This window comes from Mandrillus leucophaeus, unplaced genomic scaffold, assembly GCF_000951045.1.
Source record: "Mandrillus leucophaeus isolate KB7577 unplaced genomic scaffold, Mleu.le_1.0 Scaffold1022, whole genome shotgun sequence".
NCBI classification, from domain to species: domain Eukaryota; kingdom Metazoa; phylum Chordata; class Mammalia; order Primates; family Cercopithecidae; genus Mandrillus; species Mandrillus leucophaeus.
Genome location: NW_012098344.1, coordinates 303,840 through 321,882, shown reverse-complemented (window position 1 = coordinate 321,882; position 18,043 = coordinate 303,840). Strand labels below are relative to the sequence as shown.

At 39.0% G+C, this 18,043-nt stretch overlaps 1 gene segment (V, D, J or C); it reads right to left on the bottom strand.

Annotated features, from left to right (window-relative positions):
• Window positions 1–15,550: 15,550 nt before the first annotated feature.
• LOC105537265 lies at window positions 15,551–16,667 on the bottom strand. The segment is given in 2 exon segments: window positions 15,551–16,409; window positions 16,492–16,667. Coding segments are annotated over 2 exon segments (387 nt in total).
• Between the last annotated feature and the right edge of the window lie 1,376 nt (window positions 16,668–18,043).

Genomic DNA, 18,043 nt, shown 5'->3' with positions numbered 1-18,043 from the left:
CAGTTTATGGCCAGATTTTGGGGGCTTGCTCCCAACAGATCACGAGGTCAGGAGTTCGAGACCATCCTGGCCAAACATGGTAAAACCCCACCTCTACTAAAAATACAAAAATTAGCCAGTCGTGGTGGTGCGTGCCTGTAATCCCAGATACTCAGGAAGCTGCGACAGGAAAATCACTTGAACCAGGCAGGTGGATGTCGCAGTGAGCCAAGATCGAGCCATTGCACTCCAGCCCGGGCAACTCCATCTCAAAAAAATTTGTTTTCATTTAAATTCAAAGACAAATACTCTGTCAGACATAGACAATGAGAAAATGCATAGCTAGCACAATCATCATTCTTTTCCAGGCAAGCAGCCACACAATATAGAATCTAAGCATCAATCTATCCAAAAAAACATAAATGGTCAAAAATGGAAAAAATAAAGTAGAAATTTATGTTTAATATTTGTGATTATTCTAACATATAACTATGTGAAGCAGTAATAAAAATTGACGTATTATATCCTATTGCATATAAAAAAGCAACAGAGGAAAGAACAAGAAATTAGAAAGAGGAATTAAAAGTACATAGTTTTAATATCTCTGTACTACATACAAAAATATTATCTGAGTTAGAATCTGATGATATGAAATTATTATCGTAAACCTTGTGGTAGCCAGGAAAATATTAATAAAAATAAATTAAGTCATAAGTAAGTTAATAAAAAGGATAAACTTTACAATAAAATGCCAAATTGAAACAATAATTAACAGGCTGGGCACAGTGGCTCACACCTGTAATCCCAGCACTTTGGGAGGCCGAGGCAGGGGTATCACCTGAGGTCGGGGCTTCGAGACCAGCCTGACCAACATGGTGAAACCCTGTCTCTACTAAAAATACAAAATTAGTTGGGTGTGACGGCGCATGCCTGTAATCTCAGCTACTTGGGAGGCTGAGACAGGAGAATCGCTTGAACCCAGGAGGCTGAGGTTGCAGTAAGCCGAGATCTCACCATTGCGCTCCAGCCTGGGCAACAAGAGCGAGACTCCATCTCAAAATAATAATAATAATCATAACCGAAAAGAGGAGATACAAGTTAAAAATGATAATTTGTCATAGTTTCTTTAAAAAGGAAAGAGTTAACTTTTAGCTTTTTACAAGAAAATTACTCTATATTTTCACAAATACAAAGTTAAATGTGGGATGACATGTTCCATGAAAATATGAATGAAAAGAATTATTAAGAAGTTACTTTAATTTCAGACAAAGTACTCATTAGGAAATATACTGTTACTACTGAAGAAAAATGTTACACAGAATAAAGGATTTACTTTTCTAAAGGACATCCAAAAAGATCTAACAAATGTTTCAGAACATAAACTAGTATTTATAGTAAATGTAAAATTCAATACTAATTGTGATTGAAAGAACAGACAGTTAAAAATTACAAAAAGATGTAAGTGACCTAAATGGCAGTATAAACCTACTTGGCTAATTTTCATTTATAAAATGTTCAACTGGAAAACAGCAGGAATACAGATTCCAATTAACCAGGAAAGATTAGAGGTAAAGAGTGATTGAATTCAATGTGGTGACTGGGGTTGAACCTTGAAACAAAGAAACAAACAAAAGCAAGTGTGGAGTCAAACCTCATATTTAAAAAAAAAAAGGAAAAAAAAAGAGAAAAATACTGGAAAATTGTTGAAGTTCCAATAATGTCTGGAGTCTAATGAATATAAATGTATAGGTATAAATATGTTAGTAGAATGTCCATGTTTATGTAAATGTTAATCTTAGAAGAAACTTGGAGATGGAAGGGACCACAGTATGTATTTCTTCTAAAATTGTTCTGCTCATCTATAATTATTCCAAATCAAAAGTGTGTAAACTGTAAAAGTACTATGATAAAAATAAAAAGCATAAGAATTTATGGAATAGGTTATTGAAAATGATATTATTACAAACATTATGGCAAATTATTTTTTAAAATAATTTTGAAATGTCTAAGACATTGACAAATGTTTATTTGTATCAGGAAAATACTAGAAGTATCTAATACTAATACTAAATTCCAGTAATGGAAGTGATATTTATATACTTATTTTATTTTGTACAATATGATTGATTACAGATATTATCATAAGCATTTGTGTGGCCAGTAGTGAGCCTGATGGTATGATGTTTCTCTCAACTGCATAGCAGTATTCTATTAATTCAATTTGACATAGCTTATTTTATCTGTCTTTTTAAAAACCTTGAACTAGTAGGTTCATTATTGATATGACTCCTGTAGAAGTCTGAAGCGTTGGAAGTACTCTATGATTTTTTACTCATGTGTTCTCTATTATCTTTCAACATGGCAAAACTTTGATTATTATAACTTTGTAAGTTAATGATGTATTTTTTACTTCATAGTCACACACACACACACCAAAAAAACCACACATGCTCAGCAACGATACATACATGTGCAAAAGCAAAAATGAATGCATATTCAAACACAAAAAGAATACACACCTTTTGCATATTTTAATTATTGAATTGAATTGAAATTATTGTGTTTATAGTAATTGAGATTTTAGTCTAAAATAATGTTCTATATATATTTCTGTCTATTCCAATGTCAATAAACAAATACATTTCAATGCATGTTCTGGTAAAAGTTAACATAAATGCCATTCTTGAAAATTATATTATTTAAATGTACAATGGTATTTACTTATGAACTCTGTGTTGGTTTATTTCTCATGTGTGTTAGCAACATCCTTTTTGAATATCAGTCAGTTATTCATAAATTGAATAAGTAATAAACGTTACTATTAAAATTTTATTATATTATTGATTGTATTATTGTATTTTCATAAAACTCATATTAAAATATTTCTACTGGAAAGTATTCCTTTAAATACTTTTTGCATCAAATTTCACACTGGTGTTTATTTGCTAATACTCCTGAATGTTAGAGAACATTTAGCAATGTGAAACTGAAATCTGCCCAGGATGCTCAGGATTCATTCACAACAGCAGATTGCTAGAGGGTGGTCTGAGAGTGTACAAATACTTTAGAGACGTGGACTTCATCATCAAAGCCCTAGGGAGCCCCAGGGTTGAGCACGCAGAGAGCAGCAGGAGCTGCAGAGCCCACTCTGTGGTAATCAGGGAAGGGAGGGGATGGGGTGGGGGTGATGTCTGCAGGACCCTAGAAAGGGCTGAGGAGGGCAATGAGTCTGGATGAACATATTCTAAGAACTGTTGCCTGCCTATACTTGATTGGCTTCAGTGATCATGAAGGGAAGTGAACTGATTCACCAGACATAGATGAGGCAAAGTAAATGGACTTGCTGATTCCTTGAATGGAAATTGAGGAATATGAAAGTTTGGACAGAAGAAGCGAAGGTGGAGAAACAGACTGAGGGGTAGAACACCAGGAGCCACCAAAGTGGAGGACAGGAGCCCTTAAATTGGTGTTTCATTTTCACAATCAGTAGAAGAGAAAGAAACTCAACACCACGCATATGCTGAGTTATTGTTAGAAAACCTTTACAATAGTGTGGCTGACACAGCACAGAAACAAAAATCTGTTTGTGGAAATAGTTTGAGGTAGCATATACAATTTCTTCATTTGAAAGTTGTACTGAGATATTATAGTATTATTATAACAATATTAAGAATTAAATGTTTAATTGAACTTCGGTTCTAAGTTAAGGTTTTGTAGGTGAGAGAAACCATGGATTCTAAAGAAGAAATAAAGATCCTGGAAGATTTTTGCTTCACCAGGTCAGGAATCACAAGGCCCAAATAAGAAACCCACCCTCCCCAGGGACCTGATGAGGCGCTGCCTCCTAAGAAAATCCTGGTGTCCTGAGCGCCCTCTGTTGTTCTGATCGCCTCCTGGTGGTTCTGAGCTCCCCCTCGTGTCCTGAGCGCCCCCTGGTGGATCTAAGCACCCCGTGGGGTCGTGAACATCCCCTGGTGTCCTGAGCACCACCTGATAGTTCTGAATGTCCCCTGACGGTTCTTAGTGCCCTCTCGTCATTCCTGAGCGACTCGTGGTTATTCCTGAGCACCTCCCAGTGGTTCCTGAGCTCGCCCTGCTGGTTCTGAGCATCTCCTGGCGGTTCCTGGGCAACCCCTGGTGTTCTGAGTGCCTCCTGGGTGTTCTGAGAGCCCCCTGCTGGTTCTTGAGCAATCCTGTGTTTCTCCATCGCCCCCTGGTGGTTCTGAGCGTGTCTACCTTGCAGTTCCCTCCTGTCTCCCTGCAGGGAGGTTTGTGTCTGGACTCACCACGCTGATGTCCCCTAACTGTGTCTCTCACAGTAGCATATGACCTTGTTCTCGGCTCTCAGGTTGGTCATTTCGAGGGAGACTGTGCTGATAAGGGTGTCCCTGAAGATTATGATTCTTCTTTGTATTGATGGAGGGTACCACTAAAAAATTGCACTTGACTCACTGTTGCCCCCCACACCAACCCCTGTCCTGAAGCCCGCTGGACTGAGTTCATGATAGAGTCAATGAAGGTAAATTCAGAGGCTTTGTAAAAAAGTATCTGAGAATTGTTGGGCTGTACCATTTATCTTCCAGATTCCACCAGTGAACTTCATGTAGGACTCTTACAAACACAGAGCAAACAAGCTGAGAAGCAGCCACAGCTGGACTTGATCCACAGAGACCCTATCTCTGGGAATGATAAAAAGAGAAGCCCAGATTAGCACAGAACCTATGTTGTGGACACTGAGGAAGGGCACAAACATCAGTTGACATTCACTTTACGGACAGGGAATGAACTGTCCATGGGCCATTATATGAGCATGTGAAGGGCACATTTACACCTCTTTCTCCTCTTTCATTTAAATGCTGATATGAAGTCAATACATCTTATGATATATGATAAAAAGAAAACAAATTCAATGAAAACAATGAATATATTTTTGTTTGTTTGCTTGTTCATTTTTGAGACAGAGTCTCAGTCTGTCGCCCAGGCTAGAGTGCAGTGGCGCGATCTTGGCTCACTGCAACCTCCGCCTCCAGGGTTCAGGGTTCAAGATATTCTCTTGTCTCAGCTTCCCGAGAAGCTGGGATTACAGGCGCCTGCCACCACGCATGGCTAATCTTTGTATTTGTCTTCCACCTCCCGGGTTCGAGCTGGTCTTGACCTCCAGACCTCAGGTGATCCACCCACCTTGGCCTGCCAACGTGCTAGGATTACAGGTGTAAGCCACTGAGTCTGACACAATGAAGATATTTTCTTAGTACAGTTATATACATGTAGAAATATATTCTTAACAAGATAAGGAGGAAATACTTATTACAATTAGAGTCCTAACTTCTGGTCGCATGGTCGTTCCTGGTATGGATAACTACCTTCTTCTACCACTCATTCTGTTTTTTTGTTGTTGTTGTTTGTTTGTTTGTTTGGCCTTCAGCAAGTGTCTTGGCTGGTCAGGGTTTGTTAACCAGATTGAGTGACCCAAGCTTTTATTCCTGAAGATTCTGGGCCATTTGCATTCCTGCCTGAATTAGGTTGTTGTGGTTTCCCTTTGACTTTAATCCCATGGCAAAGTAATACAAACAGATGCCCTAAGAAATCTCCTGTAATCCGGACATACCCTTTCTGACTTCCATTGTGGAGTAGTCGTCTGATTTCAACTTGAGAGTCCGGGTCAATCACCCCAGCCATTGAAATTAGATAGCTTTTTTTTTTCGTCCCCAGTTTATGTAAATACATGTCTTTGAAATTTTGAATGGGATTGCATTGAATCTGTAAATGCTTAGGTTAGGGTGGACATGTTAACAATATAAGTTCCACCAACACGAGAACACAAGATAGCCTTCAATTTATTTCTGTTTTCTTCCATTTTAATCAATATTATAATTTTCAATGTGCAGATATTTTGTATCCTTGTTAAATTTATTTCAGTAAAATTTATTTTATGAATTTTAAGCTGTTGTATTTAGAATTATTTTCTTGATTTTAATTTTGAATAATTATTTCATAGTGTATACAGAAGATACTTATATTTGTAGGTTGATTTTTGTTTAATTTCAAGAGCTTTTGGGGTAAATATTTTTGGAGGAATTACATAGCATTGAATTGTGAGATTTTAGTACACTCACCACCTGAATAGTGTACACTCTACCTAAAGTGTATTTATTTTCTCTCTAGTCTCCCTCCTATTCTTTCCCTTCTGAGTCTCTAAAGTCCCTTATATCACTCCGCATGCCTTTGCAAGTTCATAGCCCAGCTCCCACTTATAAGTGAGAAAACACAGTTTTTACTTTTCTACTCCCGTGTAATTTTACTTATAATAATTGCCTCCAGCTTCATCCAAGTTGCTGCAAAAGACATTATGTCATTCCCTTTCATGGTTTAGTAGTATTCCATAACGGATACATGTCACATTTTCTTTTTTTCTTTTTTTTTTTTTTGAGACAGAGTCTTACTCTGTTGCCCAGGCTGGAGTGCAGTAGCATGAACTCGGTTCACTGCAGCCTCCACCTCCTGGGTTCAAGTGATTCTCCTGCCTCAACCTCCTGCGTAGCTGGGACTCCAGGTGCATGCCAACAGGCCTGGCTAATTTTTTTTCTATTTTTATTAGAGACAGGGTTTCACCATGTTGGCCAGGATGGTTTCGATCTCCTGACATCGTGATCCACCCTCCTTGGCCTCCCAAAGCGCTGGGATTATAGGTGATGTCATATTTTCTTTAGGAACTCATTAGTCAATGGGCACTTAAATTGATTTCACATCTTTTCAGTTTTGAATTCTACTGCTATAAACATACATATACATGTCTTTCTGATATAATGACTTTATTTCCTTTGGGTAGATATCCAGTAGTGAGATTGCTGGATGAAACAGTAGATCTGGTCGGGCACAGGCACCTTGTGAGGCCGAGGCGGGAGGGTCAGCTGAGGTCAGGAGTTCAAGACCAGCCTGGCCAACATGGTGGAACCCCATCTCTACAAAAATTCAAAAAAAATTAGCCTGGCATGATGATGGGTGCCTGTAATCCCAGCTACTCTGGAGGCTGAGGCGGGAGAATCGCTTGAATATGGGAGGTGGAGGTTGCAGTGAGACAAGATTGTGCTACTGCACTCCAGCCTGGGCGACTGAGTGGGACTCCATCTCAAAAAAGAAAAAAAAATAGTAGATCTACTTTTTGACTTTTGAAGAAATCTCAATAGTGTTTTCCATAGTGGTTATAACAAATTACATTTTCACCAGTAGTGTGTAAGCATTCCCTTTTGTTTTTTGACTTTTTGTGATGGCCATTCTTGCAGGATTAGGTGTTATTTGATTGTGGTTTTAGTTCGTATTTTCCTGATGATTAGTGATGTTACACAGTTTTTCATATGCTTGTTGGCCATTTGTATATCTTCTTCTGAGACCTATCTATTTATGTCCCTTGTCCACTTTTAAATGGGATTATTTGTTTCTTTCTTAGTGACCTGTTTTAATATTTTGCAGATTCTGGATACTAATCTTTTTTCAGATGTGAAGGTTGTACATAATTTCTCCCATTCTGTGAGTTGTCTTTTTACTCTGTTGACTATTATTTCTGCTGTGCAGAAACACTTTCGTTTGAATAGGTTCTATAAATTTATTTTTGTTTTCGTTGCATTTGCTTTTGGGGTTTTAGTTATAAATTCTTTGCCTACCCTGACGTCTAAAACTGTTTTTCCAATATTGTTTTCTAGAATTTTTGAATTTATTGTCTTATATTTAAGTATCTGATTCATCTTTAGTTGATCTTTTATATGGTGACAGATAGAAATCCAGTTTTATTCTTTTACATGTGGCTTGCTAGGTTTCCTTGTGCCATTTATGAAATTTGATGTCTGTTTTCCAATTTATATTTTGGTACATTTTGCAAAACATCAGTTGGCTTTACATATGTGGCTTTATTTCTGGGTTCTCTATTTTGTTGCAATGGTCTATGAGCCTACATTATATCAGTACCATGTTGTTTTGGTAACTGCAGCCTTGTGGTATAATTTGAAGTTCAGTAATGTATGGCTCCAATTTTTATTATCTTACTAGTATTTATTTGGCTATTTGGGCTTTTTTTGGTTTCATATAAATTTTAGCTTTATTATTTTTTAACTCTGTAGAAAATAATGTGGGTATTTTCATAAGAATTGCATTGATTCTGTAGATAGCTTTGGGCAGTATGGTCATTTTCACAATACTGATTCTTCCATTCCATGATCAGAGGATACATTTCCATTTGTTTGTGTCATCTATGATTTCTTTCAGCAATGTTTTGTAGTTCTCCTTGTAGAGATCTTTTACCCTTTCTGTTAAGTATATTGGTAAACATACTATCTTTTTTGCAGCTTCTGTAAAAGGGATGGAGTTCTTGATTTAATTCTCAGCTTTGTTGTTGTTGATGTACAGTGGTGCTACTAAATTGTATACATTTATTTTGTAACATGAGACTTAACTGAATTCATTTACTAAACCTAATAGTATTTTGGAGGCGTCTGGGATTTTCTAGGTATATAATCACTTGATCTGTAAACAGTGATAGTTTGACGTTCTCTTTTTAAATTTGGATACCCTTATTTTTTTTTCTCCTGACTAACTGCTCTGGCTAGAACTTCCAGAACTTTGTTGAATAGAATTGGTGAACATTGGCATTCTTGTATTGTTTGTGTTCTCAGGGGGAAATGCTTTTAACTTTTTCGCATTCAGCATGATGTTGGCTATGGGTTTTTCATATGTAAATTGTATTAGTTTGAGGCAGGTTTCTTCCATGTTTCATTTATTTACAGTTTTTATTATTAAAAAATGTTGAATTTTGTTGCTTTTTCTGCATCTATTGAGACAATCATAAGGTTTTTGTTTGTAATGCTGTTTATGTGATGTATTACATTTATTAACTTGTGTATGTTCAAATAATCCCTGCAATTCTGAGATGAAACCTGCTTGATCATGAGGAATTATCTTTTTGATGTGCTGTTGAACTCAGTCAGCTATTACTTCTTGTGTATTTTTGCGTCTATATTTATCAGAGAAATTCATATGTAGAGTGTGTGTGTGTGTGTGTGTGTGTGTGTTTCCCTGGTTTTGGTATCTTGGTTATACTAGCTTCATAGAATAATTTAGGGAGGATTATTTTTCATCTAAATTTAAAAAAATAGTTGCAGCAAAATTGGTAGCAATTCTTCTTTAAATTTTTGATAGAATTCAGCTGTGAATTCACCCAGCCCTATTTCATTTTTGTTATTGTTGGCAATTCTTGAATTACTGATTCAATCTCACTGTTTTTTGTCTATTCAAAGTAACTGTTTCTTTTTTATTTAATCTAGGAGAGTTGTATGTTTCTAGAAATTTTTCCATTTCCTCTAAGTCTTCTACATTGTGCACATGAAGGTGTACTTAGTCTCAAATTATTTTTTATATCAGTGGTGTAGATTGTAATGTCTCGGTTTATTTCTAATTGAGCTTATTTGGATCTTTGCTCTTCTTAACTTGGTTAATCTAGATAATGACCCATGAATTTGTTTAGTTTTTCAAATAACCAGCTTTGTGTTTCATTGATTTTTTTCTGTATTTTTTTTTGGTTTGAATTTCATTTAGTTCTGCTCTGATCTTTGTTATTTCTTTTCTTCTTCTGGGTCTTGGTTTAGTTCTTATTTCTCCAGTTTCTTGAGGTGTGACATTAGGTTGTCAATATGTGCTATTTCAGACTTTTTGATGTAGGCAGTTGGCACTATAAACTTCCCTCTTGTCACTGCTTTCACCTTATTTTTGAGGTTTCAATAACTTGTCTCATTGTTATCATTTAATTAAGATAAATTTTAAATTTTCATCTTGATATCATATCATTGTAAACCCAGATAGTATTCAGAAGCAGATGACTTTTTTTTTTTTTTTTTTTTTGAGACGGAGTCTCACTCTGCACCCAGGCTGGAGTGCAGTGGCGCGATCTCGGCTCACTGCAAGCTCCGCCTCCTGGGTTCATGCCATTCTCCTGCCTCAGCCTCCAGAGTAGCAGGGACTACAGGTGCCCACCACCATGTCCGGCTAATATTTTTATATTTTTAGTAGAGACTCAGAAGTAGATTTCTTAATTTCTGTGTATTTGTTCATATTCGACAGTTCTTTAGTGAGTTGATTTTTAGTTTTATTCTGCTGTGGTCTACGAAGATACCTGATATGATTTCATTGTTTTAAAATTTTATTGAGACTTCTTTTGTGGCCTAGTATATGCTGTACCTTAGAGAATGTTGCATGTGCTGATTAGAAGAATGTATGTTCCACAGATCTTGGATAGAATGTTCTGTAAATATCTGCTGCAGCCATTTGTTCCAGTGAGTCATTTAAGTGCATTGTTTATCAGTTGACTTTCTGTCTCAAAGATCTGTTTAGTGCTGTCGTTATTGTATTAAAGTCTCCCACTACGATTGTTTTGCTAACTCTCTCAGTTTTTTAGGTCTAGCAGTACTTGTTTTATGAATCTAGTTCCTCCAGTGTTTGCTGCATATAAATGTATAATTGTAATTTTTTGTTGAATTTATCCTTTTATCATTGTGTAGTGATCATCTATGTCTTTTAAAATTGTTTTTGCTTTGAATTCCATTTTGTCTGATACCAGAATAGCCAGTCCTGCTCCCTCTTGGCTTCTATTTTTGTGAAATTCCTTTTTCCTTGCTTTTGTCTTGAGTTTACATAAATCTTTGTGTGTTAGGTGAGTCTCTTAAAGACATCAGATTTTACATTGTGATTTTTTATCTATTATGCCATTGCTTTGTTTTGCCATTTACATTCAATGTGAATATTTAGATATGAGTTACTATTCTCTTTGTCATGTTGTTACGTAGTTTTGTTTATTCTTTGATATTGTGTTATTGTTTTATAGACCTTGTGAGTTTTTAATTTTTAAAAGGTTCCATTTTTGTCCATATTGGCCTTTTGTTTCAAGTTTTAGAACTTCTTTTAGCATTTCTTGTAGTGCTGGTTTGGTAGTGATGAATTCCCTCAGCATTTGTTTTTCTGAGAATGACTTTATTTATTTTTTGTTTATGAAACAGTTTGTCGGGATAAAAAAATTCTTGGTTGAAAGTGGTTTTGTTTAAGGAGTTTATAGATGGAACCTTAATCTGTCTGGCTTGTGAAGTTTCTGCTTAGAAGTCTTCCATTAATCTGATGGGTTTCTTTGTTTTGTTTTGTTTTGTTTTACTGCTCTTAGAATTATTTCCTTCATGTAGACTTTAGGTAGCCTGATGACTGTATGCTTGGTGAAGGTATTTTTGCAATGAATTTCCCGGGAGTTCCTTGAACTTTTTGGATTTGGATATCTAGGTCTTTAGTCAGGCCAGAGAAGTAGTTTTCAATTATTCCTTTAAAGAAGTTTTCCAAACTTATTATTTTTTTTCTTGTTCAGGAACACCAATTATTCTTAAGTTTATTCATTTTACATAATCCCATATTTCCTGGACACTTTGTTCACTTCTTTTGACTCTTTTTAAATTTATTTTTGTCTGATTGGGTTATTTCAAAAATAGTCTAGTCTTCCGACTTTTGGATTCTTTTTTTCTTCTACTGTTTCCTTTTTTCCCTTGAATATTTTACTTCTACTTTTATTTTGTACTGTTTCTAGTCTATTGTTGTTTCTTCTACTTTTTTCTAGTCTATTTTCCAAACGTTCCATGGCAGTTTGTAATTCCCTTTCCAATTCCCTGCATTTTTTTTTTAATTTTCAAAAGTTCTGATTGGTTTCTCTTTAGGATAGATATCTCTCTATAAAAATGTATTTATATTCTGAACTATTTTATAAATTTATGATGATTTTCACCTTTTTTCTGTTATCTTCTTGAGTAGCTTATTAATCAACATTCAGATTTTCTTTTCTAGTATTTTAAAGACTACATTTTGGTTAAGGGTTATTGCTGGAGAGGTAGTGTGATCTTTTTGCACTGTCATAGCACCCTGTTTGCTCATATTACCCGAGTTATTTTTCTCATTTTCTCTCATTTTGGTAGGTTTTCTAATTGTTATTGAATTTATCTTTGATTTGACTGTTTCTTGTGTTTGTTTTTAAATGTATTTTTTCCTGTAAGAATTAGACTTTAATGCTTATATTTAATTAGAATCTGATTTGGTTTCCAGTGCTTAGAGGGGTGAAGACTCTGTCAGAATTCCATGGTTATACAGAGTCTTTGCATGATGGCTTTCCTATGTGTTGGTTGTAGTAGAAATCTGCTTAGTGTGTGAGCAAGTTCACTATCTTCTATGGGGTTAGAATGGGAAAGGTCTCTTAATCCATGTCTCATTCCTCTGTGGCATGCACATATTTATTTTATTTTCCCGCAGTGATTTATTTACTTGTTTGATGGTTCAGGCTTCAGATCAGCGGGGCACTTGTCCCTGGGTAGAAACCAGTTGTGGCTAAAGCATGTGGGAAAATTAAGTCCCAGCCTTTACAGAGTTGGCTGGAAGAGTTTTTAGTGAGTCACACTGAGGTCTTATCAGGGGGAAGATTTGGAGCCACCTCAGCTCTCTTGTCAGGTCAGTAGGAAATTTGTCCACCTCTCAGACACACTGCTGTCCCAGTATTCCAGCGATTCAGATAAGACAGGCATGTTTTTTCGTCTGTACAAATGTTGATGTGCCAAACAGAGAGGAATTGTGACTCTGTGTCTCGTGCAAGCCTGAACCTAGAAAGTGCTCTTTCTGGGGAATGCAGTCACCATGATGTGTTCCAGAAAGGCTGTCTACAGTTGCCCCCATGCTGAGGTCTTCTGGGAGAGGCCCCAAGTGTGCCTACAGTGGTGTACTAGGGGGAAAGACTTGTCTTCTTCAAGATTCTTCATAAGCAATAGGACTGTCTGACTGTTGAGACAGAACTGAAGACTTTCCCAGCTGAGCCCAGCACTGCAACTGTACTTCTGCTAGAAGTTTCCCACCAGTGGAGGGATCTGGTGTTCAAGGCCGGCCATCCAGATTCTCTTGTCCCATGGGATGTTCCCTCGATGTGGTGCACTCCCTTCCCCTAAGAGGAGGAGAACCTGGGATCCATAGTACTGTGAGTGTTGTTTCTTCTCTAGTTCTAGCTGCCCAGCAAAGTTGACACAATTCAGGCTGCTGTTGGCAAATGTCTGTAAGTGATCCGGGGATGTGAACTGTCCTCACATTTTTCACCAGTGAGCAGCAGAACCAGGTCTGATGGGAGTGGCAGGCAGGAGAGTGATGGAGACTCTGTGAAAATCCTTGGATATTGATGGCCTTCTTGTGCGGGCTTTCTTGAATGCTGGTTATGGTAGTAATGAACTGGTCACATGGAGAGACTCAGGACCTCCTGGTCATCCAGAGTGGTGCAGGTCATAGTGATAACTGAGATCGCACAGTCATTTTCTCCTTCCGGGATGCACTGTTAGTCTACCAGGAGATACTGTAATGGACGGTTGGTTGGCCTCCAGCTAAGAGGTCGTGCTTGCAAAAGAGCACCAGCTGCATTATTAGCGGTGGGATTTTTGCACACCTTATGTTGCCCAGGAACGGGGGCTACTATGGATTCTCAGGCAGTGGGTGTGGCCATGTAGCTTCCAAAAGATGCCATCCTTTGTGTTAAGCTGCCAGGGCAGGTGGCTGCACAAAGCAAGGTGAGGGCTGGGCCAGGTGGGTTTCTGCTCCGAGTCTCTGTGTGCAGGACAAGCAGCAGCCGCTGTGGGTGTGGGGACAGGGATGATTCTCAGGCCACTGGGGTGATGTTCCAGAGGAGAGCACGCCTGCATCTGCTGCATAGAAGTTTGGGCAGGGGGTGGGGCAGGTGGTGGTAGCCCCCACACAGTTTCCACATCCTTGGTGAGACAGAGCCACTCCCGTGTTGTTCCACTGGCAGCAGTAAGATGAGTTCCAGTCAGCCTGTGATCAATACCTGCAAATAGCAGGAGTCATAACTGTCCCCGTGGAGACTGCAGCCGTGGGTTTCATGCCATGCCCCTTCCTGCCTGCTGCAAAGTCGGGAACCAGCTCCTGCACCCATGGCTCCTGACCTTGCAGCCCACTTTTCACTCTTCCCTGCCCAGGCCCTGGCCAAGGTAGTTCATCCCTACCCGAGGTTATATTACACACCCCTGTTGAGAGCTACTTTCAACCTGCGACCACTGCCTGAAATTTTTGGCTGTTCTCCCTCAAATGCCGGGTATTCCCAGCCCTTCACCTGACTCACGGCGTACGCTGCAGCCTCCTGCTTTTTCGGAAAGTTTGTAGATTATTTCAGTGTTTCTGTTCAGCTCCTTCATTGCTTCTTGAAAGTAAGTCCACAGTGTTCATCTCTCCACGTTAGTTCGTCCTTCCAGGTGGAAGAGGGATGCTAGCAGTGCCTCTAACCTGCCATCTTGGAATATGAGTTTGATTTTTTTATTCTGGAAATTTATTGAATTCCTTCTTTAGTTTCAATCTTTTTTGGTGGAGTCTTTAAGGCTTTTATAAATAAGAGAGCATATAATATGTAAAAATATATTTCAAACGTATTCATTACTATGTGGATGACTTCTATTTTTTTCTTCTTGCCTATTTTGTCTAGATCGCCCAGTGCTGTGTTTAATAATATTGGTGATAGGGAGCGGCTTGTCTAGTTTCTAGTCTTAGAGGAAAATAAAATTTTCATCACTGAGTATAATGTTAGATGTGGGCTTGTGATATGTGTTCTCTATGATGTTGAGGTATATATCTTTTATGCATAAGTTGTTCAGATTTTTTGAAATGAAAGTAGTGGATTTCGACAGAGGCTTTTTCTACATCTGTTGACATGGACATATGGTACATATGGTTTTAGTCCTTCAATATTTTCATTTGATATATCACATTTATTTCTGCAGGTTGAAACTTCATTGCATCCTAGAGATAAACCGTACCTGACCATGGTGAATTCTATTGTTAATGTGCTGTTGAATTTTGCTTGTCATCACCCTTGAGAGTTTTTGAAACTATGATAATCAGGGATATTAGCCTGTAGTTTTATTTATTGTAGTGTCTTTTCCTTGCTTTGGAAATAGGGACTTCCAAAATAAGCTTGGATATGTTTTTTCCTCTTTATTTTGTTGGAAATTTGAATAGAGATTCTAGGTTGTTTTTTAATGTTTGATAAAATTCAGTAGTGAAGCCATGAAGTTCTTGACTTTGATTTGAGATGTTTGAAAAATCACTGACTCAATCTCTTTACTCATTGGTCTGTTCAGATTTTTTTTTTCGAGATGGAGTCTCACTCTATTGCCCAGTCTGGAGTGCAGTGACTTGATTTCAACTTACTGCGACCTCTGCCTCCCAGTTCAATCCATTCTCTGGTCTCAGGCTCCTGAGTATTCGGAACTACAGGCAAGCATCACCATGTCCAGCTAATTTTTGTTTTTTTAGTGGAGACGAGGTTTCACCATGTTTGCCAGACTGATGTCAAACCCTTGATCTCAGGTGATCCACCGGCCATGGCCTCTCAAAGTGCTGGGATTACAGGAATGAACAACCATGCCCAGCCCAGATTTTTTATTTCTAAATGGTTCAGTTTTGATGGGTGGTATGTTTTTAAAAATTTATCTATTTATTTTAATTTATCCAATTTTTATGAAAGAAGTCTTTATTATACAAAAATACTTATGAATTGGCACAAAGATGAATTATTCAGTACATATTGAAAGGAAAACAACAACCAACCAAAGAGAATCTATGAATAGTTCAAAAAGGGATTAAATGATTTTGGAAAATGAAATAGAAAATAAAAGGAGGGAGTGAGAGTGGATAGGTGGCAGGAAAACAAGCAAGCAAGGATGAACTGTGTAAAACTTTCACTAATTAAAAGACTGTCATATTGAAGAGGTGCCTATTAGGCAGGCTTTTGATGTTAACCATGTAATATTCACCATGAACAACCTTGTAGAACACACAAGAGCCCGGTCAGAGAATCCACCTCCCACATTCAAGTCCCCTATCCAGTTGTGTTAGGGGCTGGGAACCCTCCCATGTTGTTCTCTGGCTCTGGCTCCTGGGGACACAGACAGCCAGTGTTTCCTCCCCGGATGAATAGAGAGGTCCCTGGGGAGGGAGTCTCTGGCAGCTCATTCAGCACCTGCGTTGTGGAGGGTTTTAGATGGGCTCAGTGCTGGTTTCTCTCACTGTGACTTTCGCACAGTAATACGTGGCGGAGTCCGAGGCCTTCAGGCTGCTCCACTGCAGGTAGGTGGTGCTGATGGACTTGTCGGCTGAGATGGTGACCTGGCCTTGGAAGGACGGGCTGTATCTGGTATCAGAATCACTGGGATCAATCATCCCCATCCACTCCAGGCCTTTCCCAGGCATCTGGCGCACCCAGCTGATCCAGTTGCTGGTAAAGCTGTATCCAGAAGTCTTACAGGAGATCCTCAGAGATTCCCCGGGCCTTTTCACCTCTGCTCCAGACTGCACCAGCTGCACCTCGGCACAGACTCCTGTGGGGGAGATACAAAATTTGAATTGGGGCTCCTTTCTCCCCATTCTTTTCTGTGACCTCAACCCCTGGGCAGAACTGACCTTGGAGAACAGCCAGGAGGAGGGCGAGGATGGCAGCTGACCCCATCGTGGTGGAGGACAGAAAATGAAGCAATGAGATCCCCAGCTGGACGGTGAGGGAGGCTGACTGTGGAGGGGAGCCCTGGGTTTAAGTGGGGAGGCCCCCACTTGGATTTGCATAGTTGTCACCCTGCCCTGAAGGGAAGAGTCTACAGGATTTATAACCCAGAACCTCAAATGCAGAAAAAGGTTGGCCTGAGCCTCCTGGGAGGGACAGAATAAGGTCTCAATAATTCCTTACACCCTGCTGTTGTCCCTCTCCACAATTTTCCATGTTTCTTCGAGACCCATCCCAGGGTCTCCCTTCTTCCACCCTTCTCTGTGACCCTGTGAAGGTGACAGATCTAGATGAAACTAGGTATGTTAAAAAATGAGAAATAGAGCCAGGAAAGGCCATGAAGAGAAAATTCAAATACATGTATATCTGATAACAGTAACTACCAAGAAAACTACTCTCTATTCCCTGGCAATTTCACATGAGTTGGACTATGGGCTGGGCACCAAGCAAGGGCAGGACCACTTCAGGCCTTCTACAGTCCTCAAGTTGATTAACTTGCCAGACCTTCACCCATGCAAAAATCACACAATTTTCCTGGCCATTTTGTCTTCTAGATTTCTGCATTCTGCCAATTCAACATGAATAGGGAATAGTTGTTTAGGTCTCTGAATTGCTGATGGACCTGAAGGGATCCCCATTGCTGCACCCAACTCCTGGTAGTGCTGTTTCAAGTCCTTTGTGTCAACCCCAGCACCTTCTTGTTTCTTTCATTCTTTATCTTTTATTTTATGACATCCACATTGCTTGGAGGAGGCCCTTAACTATCCCCTTTGTCTGCCCCATTTTCTTGTGAACCACTCTCACTTCATTAGCACCTAAAAGATCCAAAGGAGAAGCCAAGGCGACACAAACTACACAGGTTCTAAAGCTATACAGGATGTGGGATCCAGTGCACCAGGAAAGCTGTCTCATCAGGAACATCCTACTTGAGGTTGGGATCAGAGACAGCCGTCTGTCATGTGTCTGTTGTGAGCTGTGGGTCCAGCATCCTCCCAAACATTCTCCTCTCATCTGCAGCACAGGAAGCCGGAGACACTGCTGTGTCAGTCACTCTCACAGTCCATTGGCTAACGTTGTTCGCAATCCGATGATATCAATTAATGATATCAATCATATTACCAAATGATGCCACTTCCCATACTGTCTTCCTTGTTCTAGTTGTCTAGTGGATTCTCCCCACCAGCCCAACCCCTGGGCTACCTTCTGTGTGGCTGTTGTGTGTTGTGTGTTGTTTCTGGACAACTGTCCTCTTTGGTGGTGAATGGGAGTCTAGCAGCCTCGGCTCACAGAGCACAGTGCAGGGCTGGATGTGCATCTTTTTACTTTTATTTTTAGCTATCACAGATATGAATTGCATATTCGGATTGTTCATTATTTTTACTTTTCCTTATTCAGGGAACAACTCTTAGGAAGCTGTGTCTGTCATTTCTAAATTCCATGAATCACTTTCACTTC